This window comes from Vipera ursinii, assembly GCF_947247035.1.
Source record: "Vipera ursinii genome assembly, chromosome: 2".
Taxonomy (NCBI): domain Eukaryota; kingdom Metazoa; phylum Chordata; class Lepidosauria; order Squamata; family Viperidae; genus Vipera; species Vipera ursinii.
In genome coordinates, this window is record NC_139513.1 from 260,422,018 (window position 1) to 260,440,691 (window position 18,674).

Sequence of the window (18,674 nt, forward strand, 5' to 3'; positions counted from 1 at the left end):
CTGATTACTTCATCTAGGGCTTTAAATGAGACAAAGTGAATGTTTCGGTGAGACAGTTTCTGGGCGTCTACTTTATTAGCTAATGAACTTGTTTACTCATGTTTCACCTGATAGAGGAGAGAGTAAAACAGAGCTGCAAATCAGATCCTAGTGAATAACTTGCAGCTGTGGTTTTTGTGTTTATCACAGAACAGTAATTTGTATTTGTGCATAAGTGTAGACTCTTGATTAGTACCTCCCCTCATATTATGATTTTGGTCTTGGTGGTAGTTTTCATTTACCTTTTGTTCTACTTATTTTGCTTTTTGTTTTGCAAAATAAATAGGGAAGAAAACCACATTCTAGTGACTAACTTTTACTTATGGTTTGTTTATGTGTTTGTTATGGACCAACAATCTTTCATGGAAGATCATTGCAAAGGCTATGTAAAAAAATATTTTGGAGAAAATCTGTCTGCACAAGAGGCTTGGTGGAGGGTGGGAGGAGAATTACTACTTCTTTGCACTTGTGTTGTCATTTTTTTCTGTTTCTTAGAGGACTTTGAAATGTACATAACAACTTACTCAGAATTACTCAGTATGTGGAGCCATTTATAGGACATTAATCCATTTCTCTTAGATTATAATTGCTAACCAAAATTGCCTGAGGATTAAGCAGAAGACCACAAGATTGATGTTGTCTTCTTTGTGTCCACTAAATGGCCTTGGTTACAGAGACTACAGTTATTGTAACTGAGCAAAACATTAAATGGCTTCAGCAATGCTGAGTGTGTTGAGCTATAAAACCTGGGGAGGTGAGCTGTCACAGGATTTGCAGTAGAAATGGTCAAACCATATAAAGTGCTTTATGTGCATCTGCACAAAAGTTATTTCTCACAGTTTGGAGTTGACTATGCCCTTACAGCTTTTGAGCACAAAAGCAATTGAGGCAGAGCCATGATTGTCATGTCGATCTGAGTCTGTGAAACTGCTGGAAGTTGTCCCAAATAGTTCTGAGACCCTTAATCAGGCTCGGTTTTTTGGATATTGTAATTGCTCTATAGCATTTTCAAAGCAGAACTGAGTATCATTTAAAACAAATAGAACACTCTCTCATTGAGGGGAACACTGTTACTTGCTTTAGTTCAAATAAGAATCAGTGGTTTTCACTTGGAAAGGAAAAAAAAAGTTTCTTTGAGAATAAGAGCAAACAGAATATTCTTCTATTCCTTCCTTGCATCAAATAATGGTAATGCCTTAGTTTCTCTAATGCATTCCTTTAGGGCTGAAAAAATACTATATGAAAGTGAGACTGTTACCTTTACTTAGATTTAGTAAGTCCACAGAGATCTAATATTGTGGCTATACTATATGAAGAAGCTATGCAACGTAGGCTCAGAGTTATTTTTTAGATATTGTTCTGTCTGCAGCTATGCCAGAATTAGTGAGTCAATATAATGCTAAATTATACAGGGCCCATTGTGTTCTATGTAAAGCAGGCATGTCAAACTTGTGGCCCATGCACTGCATGTGGTTCTGGACAGCTAGTGATGTGGCCTCACAAGATCATAATAAAAATATACATTTAAAAAGGAAAGTTTGTTATTTATATACATTAACTATGTTTTGAAAAACCCAATGGAAAAACAAGAGACAGCAACACAAAGCAATAATTCTTACTTTAAGATTCGGGGGTTTATTTCAGCAATAATTTGGAACACACACATAAACATCACTTACATTAAAAACCCATTGCAATGAGGTCCAATGACATAGCAGTTCCAATAAGGACAGCTGTAGGCCAGTGGCAAATCAATCAGGTCCAGGCCCAACCTTTTATACACTTTCTCATCTTAAGATCGTAGACAGATGGTCAGCAACCTTACACTTTCTACTGACTTTCTGCTGACCCTTTGCTGAACATAACTTTCCACACAGTCGTGTACATTGGAACCCGCATCCATCAGCTACTTTCAGTTCCCTATTTCTTACAGTTCCAGTCCTTATGTTCTAAATATATTTGAAACAAACAAGCTTAGCAAAATCATATTAAGTAAAGTACAATTGCAAACTGCAAAATTAAACATAGCACAGACTTTGGTTCAGTACATTTTCCATGAGGCCTGATTTAGTTCACCTGGGCCTAAACCTTGCATAGATGAACAATAGACAATATTTTCGTTTTCCACAACTATATTATATATTTTATGCAGGGCCCGAAACAATTCCTCTCTATTCATTGCGGCCCATAAGGCTGAATATACCTGAAATAAAGTATTAGATTAAACCAGGGAGATCCAGATTCAAATTCAGTCTCAAGCATGTGCTTCTGCACACTGTCAGATCAATGTATCTTACAAAAATGTCATTGTTGAAGTACCATATACACCTTCTTTGAGTTCCGGGGGGGGGGGGGCAGGATTGAAATGTAAAAATAGTAGTCTAGCAATAAATATAGCATGTAGACTTTTTCTAAAACTACTTATTGCTTAAGTAGTCAATAAATAGCATTAGACTACTTTTTCATTGTAAGAAAAAGTCTAGCATTAAACCCAGATATTTTCCTTATCCTATTAATTCTTCTTGTACACCACAGTTAATTAATACTTCATGATTTGTGATTACCTATAGTTGGCGGCAGCATATTTAACAGAAAAATGTCATTTCCATGTGACAGTACATGTAATTAGAAGCTCTGAGTGGGTGTCTGCACAATGTTTCCCTGACTGCTTTACCATGACTTGGTTTATACTATATATGAATAGGCCTTATGTTATGTGGGAACAATAGGAAACATCCACAATTGTTGATTCAGTGTTCCATAAACACCTCCCAAACAATTTAGCTAGAATTCTTTCATATATGACATATAAACTCAGCATAAACCTGCATCTGAGCATATAGAAAGATCTACCAAGAATAGTTATATAATACTGTGATTACATTCAGACTTCATATTTTAAAATCTAGTGTTAAAATGTAATCTAACACATTCTTTCTTTACATATTTATTCTTCCTTTACTCTTTTAAATATATTGTATACCATTATTATGGCTACTAATGGGGGGAAAGACTTTTTCATAATTTGGAGTTTGGGCTATTTGCTTATAGTAGCAGTACTCCCACCACAATGATTAAGAACAAAAACCAATAAAAGCTATTCTGATTTTATTCAGTGCATTACTGCTGGGAAGACTTGCATTCCCAGAGAATTCTTTGCAATAAAGAAGTTTTCCCCAGCACAGTATAGTTTAGTTTTCCTTTGAGTAATTTCATTTTCACAGAGCAGAAAAGGTAAATCTACTCTATGTAGTGTGGGTTTTCTTCCACCCCAGTTGGATCCACTTACCTTGTTAATGTATTGTTTTAACCATAGTTTCTTGAAACATTGTGAGTTGCTTCACACTTAATGTAACCCATAAACTACAATTTGCAGATCACATAGCTCATTTTATACATCACACTAAGCCAGACTCAAACTAAGCCTGGTATGCTTTAGCATAATCCAAGATCTCACTAGAGTTGGCTGTTTCTATTGCTGTGCCTTGGAAAAATGTGGTGCTATCCTGTGTATGTGAAATTTGTAAGCTATTAGCAATTCCTTTTCAGGTTTATAGGCTTTAAATTTGAGATGGTAATGTCATGAAACAAATGAGAAAAGAATGTTGAGCACTTAAAAATACCTTCCCCTTTTTCTTTGAAATTTTTTTTTTCTATAAAGCTTCATAAAAAGCTTGAAAAACCAGTTACACTATCTTTTTTGTTTTCTCTTTCTGTTGGAGGAAATCCTAAAGTGAACCCAGACTGATAACAATTTGAAAGTTAAGTCTATATAACACTGAATATTAGCTGCAGTTTGGAAATATGCATTTGTGGTAAATGGTTATGCTTATAACGTATACTAGCTTACAAAACATAGTAGGTAATAGCCATGTTCTTAGTGGTCTCTTAGGTCCATGTACACATTAAGCAGCTATTGAATAATCTTAGCCTAAGTACTGTTATCAGCAAGAAATATTTTGCCCTGTTTATAATGTGAGAACACAGTTAAAACAACAGATGTTGTGATTCTTCGCCAGCCAGTGGATCTGGCAGCTGAGTCTGAGGAATCAGATGAGGAGGAGGGGCCTGGAATGACATCAGAGTCAGAGGAAGGCTCTGAGCGGCTCCAAGTCTTACAGTCAGATGAAGAGCCTGGCCCCTCTACTCGTTCTCAGGCTGAGACACAGCTATGCTGGGTCCCTGAGTTGGACAGTGATGAAGCACAGTTGGGACAAATCCAGGATGCATGAAAGCGCAGGCAAGAGAAGACAGTAGGACAGAGGAATGCAATGGGGTGGCTCCAAAGGCAAAGGAGAAGGCATTAGGAAGTCACGCCTTGGCTGAATTATAAAAGAGAAGATGTGGGAGGTGCTGGTTGATGAAGGCAACTGTTTGTGTTGAGGATCAAATTTCTGTGGACTGTGTTTGTTTGCCTTGGACATTGACTCAGGTCTGTTGGTTTTTTTCTTGCGGTTCATGCCTGTTTCTTGGAAAAGGGGTTTCTCCTTGTGAGCATAACAAGGACTCACGTAGGCTGGGACAGAACAACAGGTACCTACCTTAGGAGATCCTTATTCTTCTGAAGAAACTGTAGAAAGATATTGTAAGTGTCAGTACAGTAGTTACAACCACAATTGAGGCCAAAGTTTACAGTGCTAAGCAAGATAGTTGTTAAGTGAATTTTGTCCCATTTTACTTTCTTGCCATAATTGCTAAGTGAATCGCTGCAGTTAAATTAGTAACAGGGTTGTTAAATTAATCAGGCCTCTCCACCAGCTTTGCTTGTCAGAAGATCATAAAAGGTGATCACATGACCCAGGGACACAGCAATACATGCCAGTTTGCAAGCATCTGGATTTTGATCATGTGACCATGGGGATACTGCAATGCTTGTAAGTGTGAAAAACGGTCATAAGTCACCTTTTTCAGTACCATTGTAACTCCAAATAATTAATGAATGGTTGCAAATTAAGGACTACCTGTATCAATAAACGGATACACAAAAACCTTAAGCCATAATATGATTTGTGTAGTGTATTAATCATGTATTTAGAGCCTGTTTTTTTAACTTTGGCAAGTGTGATTTATTCAACAAATATTAAACAATGGTTTACATGATATATGAACTATAGCTCTCTTTTCACGGAGAGAATATTTTGCCTTTAAAGTTTTGTGACAACTTGTTTTATATTAAGACAAAAAGCATCAAGGCTTCAGGATTGATGCCTTTTTGTAATTAAACATTTAAATAAAAAATATAAACTAGAGAAATAAAGGAATATTTCAATTTAAAGAGCCCTAAAAATCACTATTAAGCTTCAAGCTTACTTATTAGGAACAATAGTCAAAAGAGTGTAAATCATTCTTAATAATGAATGCAATGAATACCAGCATCTAATTTTCCATTAAGTTGAACTACACATTATATCTCTTTTCTATACATTAAATTCTGTACATTAGAAAAACAAATTTGTGGAGTGGTGTATATCAAAAATTAAATTATAGTCCAGGAGTTATTTCTGATTACACTATAATGAAATTCAGATTTACTTTTAATACACAAAATTATTCTGAAGATCAAAGATACCTCCACAGCTTATTACCATTTTTCCAAGGAAGGAATCATTTCTAGTATGAAGCTCATAACAGCCTTACAGCAGCTAAGAATACAAATCTACCTCAGTATACAGTGGTGCTTAAAAGTTTGTGAACTCTTTTGAAATTTTAATATTTTTGCAAAAAGATTTAATTTAATTTAATTTAATAATATTTCTATACCGCCCTTCTCCCTGAGGACTCAGGGCGGTTCACAGGGCAAGAGTAAAATACAAAATACAAATATTAAAAAGAAATTAAATGATTGCCCAATTTTAAAACAATTGATATACAATTATAAAACCCCAAAGATAAAATTAAGAATACAAAAAAATAAAAAACCCCACCAATCCCCATCAGGCTAGGCCGGCTTGTACAAACAAAAACGTCTTGAGATCGCGACGAAAGGAGCGAAGATCGGGCGCCATCCGGAGCTCTACCGGTAACTGATTCCACAGCTCCGGAGCGCCCACAGAGAAGGATCTCCCCCTGGGGACCACCAATCGACATTCTCTGATCGGTGGCACCCTGAGGAGGCCCTCTCTGTGGGAACGCACAGGGCGCAGGGAGCTTGATGCCGGCAGCAGATGTTCCCTGAGGTACTCCGGCCCCCTGCCATGGAGGGCTTTGAACACCATTACTAGTACCTTGAATCTCACCCGGAAGGCAACTGGTAACCAATGCAGCTCACGGAGCAAAGGTGTAACGTGGGAGTATCGGGAGACTCCCAACACAACTCTCGCGGCTGCATTCTGTACCAGTTGGAGCTTCCGGGTGGTCCTCAAGGGCAGCCCCATGTAGAGAGCGTTGCAGTAGTCCAGACGAGAGGCCACGAGCGCATGAGTGACCGTGCATAAATCATCCCGGCTTAGATAGGGCCGCAACTGGCGCACCAGGCGAACCTGGGCGAAAGCCCCCCTAGTCACAGCTCCTAGATGATCTAAGATGTGATCTATCCTCCACACAAGTACTAAAACTAGATAAAGAGTAAGCAAATGGGTCAAAATCATTATACTTATTCACTGATTTTAAAGGAAAATGATCCAAAGCCAGATCCTGTGATTGTGTGTGGCAACAGCAGATGAACTTTTGCTTTCAGTACTGGTTTGCCCAATCCCCCCCTACCCCCAGGCAGCAATAAGTGCAACTAAATGTTTCTGATAACTTGATCAGCCTTGCACATCAGCTTGGAGGAATTTTAGCCTTTACAGAACAGCTTCAACTCAAGGTTCTTGGTAGCTTTCCTCAGGAACTGCCTGCCTCTGCTCCATCCACAACATTTCCATAGGTTTAAGCTAAGGACATTGTAATGGCCATTCCAAAACATTAACTTTCTTTTGCCTGAACAATTCTTTGGCCATGCAACTTAAGTATTTTGGGTTGTTGTCTTTTGCATGGCACACTTTCTCTTGAGCTTCAGTTCATGGATAGATACCCTGACATTTTTTTTTAATAGAATTTGCCGGTATAATGTTTTTGACTCATTTGTTTAATTGGGTTCTCTTTATCTAGATTTTAAGATGAGTGTGGAGAATAGATTGTGTTTCAGGCCATATTTATGCAGGAATATTGAACATTCAAAAAGATTCACAAACTTTTAAGCACCACTGTACCTTGAAGGAATAAGCAAGATGTGGTGGCGTAGTGGTTAGAATGCAGCACTGCAAGCTATTTCTGCTGACTGCCAGCAGTTCGGCAGTTCGATTTTCACAGGCTCAACGTTGACTCAGCCTTCCATCCTTCCAAGGTCAGTAAAACGAGGATCCAGATTGCTGGGGGCAATATGCTGACTCTGCAAACTATATATAGAGAGCTGTAAAGCAGAGGTCCTCAACCATTTGGGTACCAGGGACCTGTTCCATGGAGAGAGGTTTTTCTGTGGACCAGAAGGTGTGTGATTTTCTGTGCTGCCTGTATCCCGCGGATGGGGCTTTGCTTGTTTGTGAGGACCGGTTGCTGGCATGCCGCGGTCTGGTACTGGTCCACGGACCGAGGGTTGGTTATGCACTGTGAAGCGGTATATAAATCTAAGTGCTATTGCTAATATATGGATTGCTGTCTTTAGCAGATATTGTTTTAGCCACATGGTCTTCTTAGCATGAAGTTATATCACATTATATGGGACGCGGTGGCTCAGTGGGTTAGGACGCTGAGCTTGTTGATCAGAAGGTCGACAGTTTGGCGGGTCAAATCCCAAGTGCCACGTAACAGAGTGAGCTCCTGTTACTCATCCCAGCTTCTGCCAACCTAGCAGTTCGAAAGCACGTAAAAATGCAAGTAGAAAAATAGGGACCACTATGGTAGGAAGGTAACAGCGTTCCGTGCACCTTTGGCATCTAGTCATGCCGGCCACATGACCACAGAGATGTCCTCGGACAAACGCTGGCTCTTTGGCTTTGAAACGGAGATGAGCACCGGCCCCTAGAGTCAGAAACAACTAGCACGCATGTGCGGGGGAACCTTTACCTTTACCTTTATATCACATTACTTACCTGACCATATTTATTTCTGTGACATCTTGCCTTGCAGTTAGCATTGTTAATAATTTTTGTTACCAAGCTAATACTTTAGGCTGAATATTCCTGAATATATAAATGAGTGTCTTTCACATTTGCTTGGAAATTCTTTTGGAGTATGACTCATTTATCTGTCAGTTTGTCCAATTCCCATAAATACTGGAGCCATATCTATAGGTGGACCCTTAAGTGAAAAGAAAAAGTCCTTAAATTCTATTTTGAACAGTGAGTTAAAACAGGTGCAGAATTGGCTCTTCTCTGTTGAATGCATTTCAACAGGGTGCATTTCCTGCTGGTTCTCTTTTTGTTACAAAACATGGCTGTTGTCAATACCTTTTTTTCTCTTCAGTTGGCTGATTGACATGTATGTTAAGCTTTTAATTAGGATATGTATCCTGGAGGACCGGGTTTTTGTTGGATTGCTGCTTTCTTATCCTAGAATGGTAATTGTTTATACTAGTTTAACTGAGATGTTGCTGCTTCACATGCTGTAATGTGGTAAAGAATGAGACTAAATCTGTTTTTGCTCCTTTTTATCTGATAGGAAGAAAAATTTCTAGTAAAACTTCTGTTCTTAGTGTGAGCAGCTGCATACAAGGGTTACTACTGAAAGATTGGGATTCAGTGACACACTCAAATGTTGCTAAAGTAAAACTCACACAATTGGTCATGCTGTTTAGGGTGGCTCGGCACTATGATTCATGAATGTCTGGAGAGCAGATTTCCTACCTTTGCACAATTATAGGAGCTATTGTGTATCAGTATGAGGTACTTACACATGACTAATTTACAGAACGCATTAGTTACCCAATTTCTGGGTTCATACGAAGCTTTGAACCAGAAACAAATCACACAAACACTTGGATAAAATAAGGCTGGCTGGTCTTTTAATGTAGCATACAGCCCTTGGCATTTTCCAGGCTTACAGATAGTTTTTGGCTTACAATCATTTGTTTAACACCAGTTTAAAGTTACAGCAGCCTCAGAAAAAGTAATTTACAATGGCTTTTTTAAAAATTTGCACTTACAACTATTGCATCACCTTCGCAGTTGCATGATCACAATTTGGGCACTTGATAATCAACTTGTATATATGACAGGTTCAGTGTCTAGTCAAATGATCATGATTTATGACCCTTTGGGGGGAAGCTGGGGTCACTTAATGTTTGCCAAAAACAATTGTAAAATCGAATCTGACTCAATTTAAGTGTCCAACAACTTACAACAGAAATTGTGGTCACAATTGTGGTCTTAAGTCAAGAATTAAAGGTAAAGGTAAAGGTTTCCCCGCACATGCGTGCTAGTCGTTTCCAACTCTAGGGGCCGGTGCTCATTTCCGTTTCAAAGCCAAAGAGCCAGCGCTTGTCCGAGGACGTCTCCGTGGTCATGTGGCCGGCATGACTAGACGCCAAAGGCGCACGGAACGCCGTTACCTTCCCACCGTAGTGGTCCCTATTTTTCTACTTGCATTTTTACGTGCTTTCGAACTGCTAGGTTGGCAGAAGCTGGGACGAGTAACTGGTGCTCACTCTGCTACGCGGCACTCGGGATTCGACCCGCCAAACTGCTGACCTTCTGATCGACAAGCTCAGCGTCCTAGCCCACTGAGCCACTGCGTCCCTAGTCAAGAATTACGACATGTTTTTTTTTTAACTGAAGCACATATGAAAATTCCTAAAATGACACCAGTAAATGCTGTTTCTCCTAGCCCCTGGGCCACAAACCACTACTGGGCTGTGCAAGTGGCAGGCAAGCACTCCTGCTTGCAGCTCCACTTGCACGAGCAGAGGGTCCTTGTGCTCATACGTGCCCAACACTCACACCGAACTATCAGCCTTCCTCATTGGACTGCCAAGTTGGAAGGTTTGAGGACCGCTGGCCTAGAAGAAATGGTCATTATGAATGAAGGGGAAAACAATTTGTCACATCATCTCCTCAGATGGAAAGTAGAAGTAGACAAGGAGATTATACAGATGGTAGTCCAGTGTTCTCCTGTGGCAGTATTCAGAGCTATGCTATTTCTCATCCTAGAGATGGTAGGTATAGCCATTATGACTGAAGCCATTGTTAATCTTATTCCCCATGAATGTTGAAAGTCCATTGGTGGCCAATTCCATCTAGAGTCACATAAAACTGAAAATGGGTGACTATATTAAACAAACAAACAAACAATCTTGCATTTATTCTGCTAAATTAAAGTGATTCCTGTTTATTCCGGTTGTACTGAAGAAAACCTAGTGAAAAATGTTGGCAATGGAATCACTCCATAATTATATTTGGAGCGCAGTGGCCTGTCACTGGAACCCCATATCTTTGTTAGTGGTGTGTTTCTATTGCAGAAGCTAATACCTTCTCTCTTGTTTCCTGACAGTGTTATGTAATATTTAAACATACGAAGTCTAACCAATTAGAACATGAAGTACTAGATTAATTGTATCCTTCTCAATGTTATGTCATGTATGTTCTTCCAGGTTAAGAATGTAAGTGCAGGGCCAGTGGCAGCTGCCTCAGGGACTGATTATCCAGATCGAATTGCCAGTTCTATGGGATACTCAATTTCTGATGCTCCCGTGCATCAGATTCGCAACGACAACTACACAACTAGTCCGTGAGTAATCATGCCTATATTTCTGCTTCATTGAATGAATGCAATGTATTTGAAAGTCAGGCAAAAACCTGGGTGCAAGCCATATGAGAATTTGCTCCTTCCTAGAGCAATTTTGTAGACCATGAATTCTCATTATATTGCTGTTGGTGAAACTTTTAAAATCTGTGTTATTCATTCTAGCTTTCGGTCCTTTCAGAGATTTGTTTCTGCTACTAATTGATTTACAGTGTATCAAATTTACTTTCGCTCTTTTTTCTAATGGGGTTCTTATTCTTTATAACAGCAGCATTACAACAGTTTGTTTATTGATAGTTCCAAATTATAATGGTCGTGAAAAAGTGAGTTATGACTGTTTTTCACATTTACAACCATTGCAGCATCCCCAGGATCACCTGATCAAAGTTCAGATGCTGGGCAACTGACTCCTATTTATGATGGTGGAGGGTCCCGGGGTCATATGACCGACTTTTGCAACCTTTTGAAAGCAATGGGGAAGCCAGATTAACTCAGTAACCTTGTTACTAACACTGCAGTAATTCACTTAACGGTGGCAAGAAAGGTCATAAAATGGGGCAAAATTCACTCAATACATGTCTTGCATAATGACAGAAATTCTGGACTCAGTTGTGGTTATAAGTCAAGGACATTAAATATGAATATGCTTGCACATGATCAACCCAAATACTTTAACAATTTTAATAACGCACTGATAAATATCATAAATACGAGGTATTAATTGGGCCTAATTAATTCTACAGGGACGCAGTGGCTCAGTGGGTTAGGATGCTGAGCTTGTTGATCAGAAGGTCGGCAGTTTGGCGGGTCAAATCCCGAGTGCTGCGTAACAGAGTGAGCACCTGTTACTTGTCCCAGCTTCTGCCAACCTAGCAGTTTGAAAGCACGTAAAAATGCAAGTAGAAAAATAGGGACCACTACGGTGGGAAGGTAACAACGTTCTGTGCGCCTTTGGCATCTAGTCATGCCGGCCACATGACCACGGAGACGTCCTTGGACAAGCGCTGGCTCTTCGGCTTTGAAACGGAGATGAGCACCGGCCCCTAGAGTTGGAAATGACTAGCACGCATGTGCGGGGGAAACTTTACCTTTTTAATTCTAGAATGAGAGGCTTCCAAGGTTTGCCAGACTGTAGTTAAACTGGGAGGTTGAAATCCAACCCAAAGAAGGCAAACTATTTTGTAATGTTTTCTAAGGAGAATACATGGGCACCCCCACACTCACCAAGAATCAAGCTTGCCCTGAAGACTCATCTTTTTTTTGTCTAAAACAAGCAATTGTGCTTAATTTATTAACTATCGTATTTAAAATTAAATCCATAAATTGAGTTATACATGGTACTTTGCAAGCATATTCAATACACTGAAAAGTTGCAGGTTATGTAGATCTAATGACCAAAATTTAAAAAAAGTTCTAAATAGGGGATGGGAAACTGCAGTTTGTTCAAATGTAGTTTTGTATTAATGAAATGACTGTCTTATATGTATGTTCCAGTTCTAATCTTTATTTGTATAAGATAGCCTTTGTTTGGATAAGAATAAGTCAGTTTGTCTTTTGATAACGTAGTATATAAATATACAATTATGGTGAACCCTGTGCTCTCTGAGACTGCCAGGGCTTGGTAAGAAAGTAGAGCTCAGACAGACAGCCTGCGATCCAGGATCACATAACTGCATTTAGAAGTCTTGGGTGCAGCCACCAGAATCCTCCCAGAGTTTGTCACAGTGGTAAATGATTAAATTTAACTTTTCCCCCCTGGCTTTAATTTTTGCTTAAGTTGCTTTCTGGAAAATCCCCCCCCCCGTCTTTTCACCTGAAATAAGTTATTTCGTCATGATATTGTCTTAGTTTCTTGACTGTATTTTCTACTACAACATTGTCTTTGTGTTGCAGTTTAGATTGGTAATATGTTTAAAGGACGCTATGATGAAATCTACAGTAAGCAGAAGGCATGAAGCCAATATTTCTGGGTCTTAAGGCAATTGATCTACTTTGGCTTCCTGATTGGCAGCAATACTCAGTTTTCTCTCATTTGTCTACTTAATGGAAAGAAGATTATCTGTGAATTGAGAATGTCATCCTGATTTGTTGTTTGGGACTACATGCCTGCCAGATTTGAGTCATTCTTTAATCCTTAACAAGATACTCTGTTTTACAGTATTTTTTTCCTGTCCAGTTATATCATCCCATCATTTCCGCACAATTTTGTCCCCTCCCTTTTCATTGCTTTCCTTCCAAATACAGCACCCTTTTGCCTCCTACCTCCACCCTGTTTTTCACCACCTTTATACTATTTCTGCTGAAAAGAGGAGAGAAATATGTGCGTGTCAGAGATTGTGTGTTTGTGTATTTCTGCAGAGGAGGCTGCTTTGTAGGTGAGAGAGGCAGAGGTTCTTTGGTGCTGAGGACAACTGGTTTTCTAAATGAGATAATTTGAATCACCCATAGTTAATACAAGTTAACCCTTGAGTTAACAGCCTTGTTTAATGGACTCTGGATGCTATGAATAAAATCTGTAATTTCCTTCAAATGTGTGGAATCCTGTTTGCCATTTTATGCATGCATAAAGACATATTTCCTATTGTTTGCATATATAACTGCCTGAGATATACATACTTAAAATGAATAAAATATGTATGCATAAAATAATCTTCCCATGCTTAAAACATTCACATTTACAATATCATATGGATTTAACGGTCATTCTTTTCATGGATACTACTTAGTATGTTAAATCCAGGATTTAGTTGTAATTCAATTTATGCTCCTCCCCACCCCCACCCCCCAAATTCTAGCTCTTCTTTTTTTAGACACTTTTGACAAGTATGCATTGTGTAAGTACAAGTGTTTTACATGCATATATTTATTACAGAAAGAGAGCCCAGAATTGGTTTTAGTGGGACTTGGCAAGCCTAAATTAGTAAAGGGGAGCCAAACAGGATTTTTGTCTAGATATTTTTTTCTTTTTGCTGTTTACTCTTCCATTGGAGATGGGGGTGAATTTGTAATTCTTTGGGATAAATATGATAATGTTAGAAAGATTCTTTTAGTTCATTTTCTCCCATGTATTTAACTAAGTAGTAGTTTTGAAAGAGCATTATATGAGAAACATCAGTAATTTAGATTATTGGAGAGATGCCGAACATAATCATTTTACATTTCAAAGAGATATATTGTGATATTTCCTTTCGTTTACAAGCCTGGCTTGCTTTTTCTTACATCCATTATTGCTTTCCCAACAATGTCTGCTGTACTGTTAAGAGGCATCTATATGAGTTTGCCTTCTCATACAGAAGTATTTTGAGAGTACCGTGGAGCTATTTAGTAAACAGAAAGCCCTGCTGCTTACCCTACCAGTTTTTAGAGTGCCCTTCAACACACTACAAACTTCAGATATGCTTTGTGATCTTGAAAATTCCTGGTTTGTTGCACCATTTTCATCAGAGATGTGCAATTTAGATGTAATATTTATATCTTTGATATAGTTGGCAGGTTTTGTCATGTGCTACACTGTACTTTTGAAGGGACGCGGTGGCTCAGTGGGTTAGGACGCTGAGCTTGTCGATCAGAAGGTCGGCAGTTTGGCGGGTCGAATCCCGAGTGCCGCGTAACAGAGTGAGCGCCTGTTACTCGTCCCAGCTTCTGCCCACCTAGCAGTTCGAAAGCACGTAAAAATGCAAGTAGAAAAATAGGGACCACTACGGTGGGAAGGTAACAGCGTTCCGTGCGCCTTTGGCGTCTAGTCATGCCGGCCACATGACCACGGAGACGTCCTCGGACAAACACTGGCTCTTCGGCTATGAAACGGAGATGAGCACCGGCCCCTAGAGTCGGAAACGACTAGCACGCATGTGCGGGGGAACCTTTACCTTTACCTTTACACTGTACTTTGTATAGCCAACGTCCATTTTGAGAGGAGTTTAAGGGATGAAATAGGTAACCAGAGAATTTGAAAGTTTTAAAGCACCCAATTTGCTTTTTTCAAACTCACCAAGATGCTCCAAATTTTGATGCACATGGAGGGGGGGCATGGTCACATTCTTGGGGTTACAGAAAGGATGTAGCTGCTAGACCATACTTTTTGCCACTCTGATCTACAGGGGAAAGTTGAGATTTGCTTTTCAGATGGCAGGTTGTCCAAAACACTTGGACGGGGCTACTTGAATAGTAGAAAATAAACAATACTTCCCTTTCCTTAGCTTTTACAGTGTGAAGCTAGATAAAGAAGCATTGTTCTTGTTTTGCTAGAGAAGAGAAAAAGATCAGAGTCTAACTAACCTGGATTTACAATAAAAGTTTTCAAGTAAGCATTAAGTTGCGCTTAAAAGGATTGTAATTGGGAGCTCACACATTCTTCACGACTACAGAAACTAATAAATATTGTTGCGTGTCTCAGTTTTATTTTAGTATATGAATATATACTAATTCATATGTGTGTGTGTGTATGAATATACTAAAATAAGAGTGTATATATAAATTTGCTATTTAACTTGATTGTGAATGTAGAGTACTAGGAATGGATGGTGGATGCTTGGCTATTTAATGTATGCATATTATTGCTAACAGAATAAAGATACAGTACTATAAACCTTATTTTTCATTTTTTTTAATTAGTTTTATTCATTTATAACATAAAATGTGAAAATACAAAAGCAAATAGTAAGGGACGAGTAAAAAAAGGGAAAACGATGTGAAGAAAGGGAGGGGAAGAAACAAAAGTATTGACTTCTGATTCTGTTGCAGTAAAATCAGACATTAAAATCAAATCTCAACTTTTACATTTCTATAGTAGTGTGCACTAGCCACTTCTGTATCAGCAAATCAATCTAATGGGTAAAACATCATAACATAATTTTTTTCCACCTCAAGCACAAAGTCCAGAAGCGGTTTCCAAGTAGAAACAAAAATACTTATGTTCTTTTCTTTAATCAGCACAGTCAATTTGGCCATCTCTGCTAATTCCATCAGCTTTTGTAACCATTCGTCCATGGTAGAAATCGAGGCATCCTTCCACTTTTGTGCACAGAGCAATCTTGCTACCATCATCATATATAAAATCAGAGTTCTAAAATTTTTTCTACTTCTTTTTCCATTAGACCCAGAAGGACTTATTTTTCATTCTTGATCTTGACAAAAAAAATATGTGGGTTATTCTGAGAGTTTTGTTGCTCATTAGCTTATAAATAACTCACAAAGAAATACAACAAAGAAAAGGGAAAGAAAGTAGTAATGGGGGGGAATATGCAATTATTTAATTTATTAGCTCCAGAAAGTGATCATTGTATGCCAGTTTTTCCAAACTTAGTAGCTTTATGATGGTGGGCTTCAACTCCCAGAATTCTGGAAGTTGAAGTTTATACAGTACATCTTAAAGTTGCCAAGTTTGAAAAATGTTGTAGGCTGTAGGCTTTGCAGACTGGCCATTGTGTAATGGGCAACAACAGTATTTAGCCATTCAGATTCTGGAAGTGACTTGTCCAGTCATTAATGCCCAGCAATTATGTTTTAATTTTGTAGAAGCCTATAATAACCAGGCACCTAGTGCTGCTTCATTCTGTTTCAATGTTCTAAAATATAAATATTTCCAATACAAATATAATTCATACAATTCAGTACATTCTTTTGCTTTTCTTTTTATCATTAGGTAATTACAGGGGAATAACTTAAAGATCTATTGGCTGAAGTATAATTGCAATTCTAATCATTAAATATGCAACTAATAATTTGTTCATTATTTGTACCTTTAGAAAAGGATACCGGCTTATACCACAAAATAGAATATAGAACAATAAACAATACATATAACAAGAGTACTACACTATTTGTCACTAAAAAAATGTTATGTTGTCCATCTGTTAATCCATGTAACATAGTTCTTTTATATGAATATTTCTTGCATAATATAGCAAAATCCCCCTGCATTTTTGATGTTTTTGGTATGAGCTTGAGAACTAATTATCTTTACATTTTAACAGGGTACCTGAAGTTGTTGCTCCCTTAACAAAAGACCTAAAACAGTCCCAGTATCTGAACACCAACAGTTACAATGGGTCAGCTAAGGATCCCCCACGTAGAAAGAAAAGAGGAAGAACAAGAAGAGCCACTAGTGATAATTATGATGCTGATTATACCACAGGTGGCGAATCTTGTGATGAACTGGATGAGAACTGGGACAGGTATTGGCAACTTCACCTATTTAGCTGTTGTTATAGCACTAATAGTAGAAGATCTTAGTTCTAGCAATATCTAAGAGTATTGATGATGATGATGATGATGATGATGATGATGATGATGATGATGATGATGATGATGATTTAAATGTATATGCTGCCTGTTGCCCAGCAACTCTGGGAGATATCTGTGTGCTATGGAAAGAGGAAGGAATAAAAATTGGGGTTCAGTCTCACAGTTATTAGGAATTAACATCTAATGTTTTAACAAAAATGGATGAAATACCTTTCCTGTTACCAAGAAAAATACTAATCCTATTTGTGGCTGAGATGAAGCTCATGCCTTTTATGAAAGCATGTGCGCATTAATGTAAGGTTTTGGGATTCGGTAGAAGAGAAAGGTAAGGTAGATGTAGTTGCTGTGTTAGTGTCATTTGATATCAACATATAACTATTTGCATATAAGTGTAGAACCATGAAAAGAAATGCACTGAGAGACTGTTTTCTCATAAAACTCAATCAGAAACAAACAACTCTAGACATAATCTGACAAACATCTTTTTAAAAAATCACCCACACAAAATGTGACAATAAAAATAGAAACTTGCTTAAGGAAATCTTAACTATTTCATCAGCATTAATTAGCCCACATGTCAACATTTTTTTAAAAAAGTTCCTTGGGTTGGGTTGGGTTAAGAAAGAGTGCAATCTGAGTATAAAATGTTGCTTTATTTTGTAAAAATCATTTTCAACCACAAGTGCCTACGCCTAAATGAGAATTGCCTGTAGAAAATCAAATTAGCTGTTATAGTTTGCTGTCTGGTCAATATATACTACTCATTGTGTCTAGTACATTTGAAAAAAGGATGCAGAAAATATAGCCTGTCAAGTACATTTCAAGAATTGGTGGAATTTGGAGCAAATTCAGAGTGTTTTAGGAACAAACTAAATACAAGTTTCTTCCTTTAAAATCCCATATTTTTTTTGTTAAGATACGTTTTGACTAATGCAAATCAGTTTGTTTTGGGTGTAATCTGACCATAATTATGGACCCAAATCATTTTACAAGATCCGTTTTAAATTACATGTCATCTAGAGAGTATCCACCTGTATCATCAGACCAGCAAAGACAAACGTACAAGCGAGATTTTGATGCAGAATTACAAGAATACAAACGACTGCAAGCAGAACTTGATGAGATCAGTAAAGAACTCTCTCGTCTTGACAAAGAACTAGATGACTACATTGAAGGCAGTGAAGAATATAAGGTAGCAGCTTTATTTAAACTGATGTAAACAGATAATTCATGTATTCGCCACTTTAAATTATATAAAGAAAGGGATTATTATGTTTTTGGTTAATGTTGGTCCTAAAGTTATCTTAAAAGTTGGCCCTAGAATTGATCCTAGAGTTAAGGATGTTGCAACTGCTTTTTATTCAGGTCATGTTCAAAAAATAGGTTGAAGCAATTTGCAGTAATTACCAAATCTTTTTCAGCTGTCTCACCGAGTGAATCACCTTTAGCGTCATTTAATATGACTGGATTGCTTCACAGCTTCCTATTTTTGTTTTTTGAAATCTTCTAAAACATGAAGCAATATATACTTTTGCAAAATAATAAGGTTAAAGACTATTAAGTTATTTTGTTCGCAGATGTTTTTTAGGATACTGAAGAATTAAAATGGAAAAAATTTAAAAATAGCACCTAGAGAAAAGCACATTGGCATTTATAATCACTGTAATTTTGTT

At 38.0% G+C, this 18,674-nt stretch overlaps 1 protein-coding gene across 2 annotated transcripts in view; it reads left to right on the plus strand.

The window, feature by feature from the left end:
* Positions 1 to 18,674, plus strand: part of OCLN (occludin) — a 33,597-nt gene that overhangs the window by 7,750 nt on the left and 7,173 nt on the right. For both annotated transcript variants that reach the window (XM_083355525.1, XM_083355526.1), the window contains exons 5-7: positions 10,604 to 10,740; positions 16,731 to 16,931; positions 18,022 to 18,193. In XM_083355525.1, the coding sequence (XP_083211651.1) occupies positions 10,604 to 10,740; positions 16,731 to 16,931; positions 18,022 to 18,193 (510 nt within the window). The remainder of the gene's footprint in view (positions 1 to 10,603; positions 10,741 to 16,730; positions 16,932 to 18,021; positions 18,194 to 18,674) is intronic.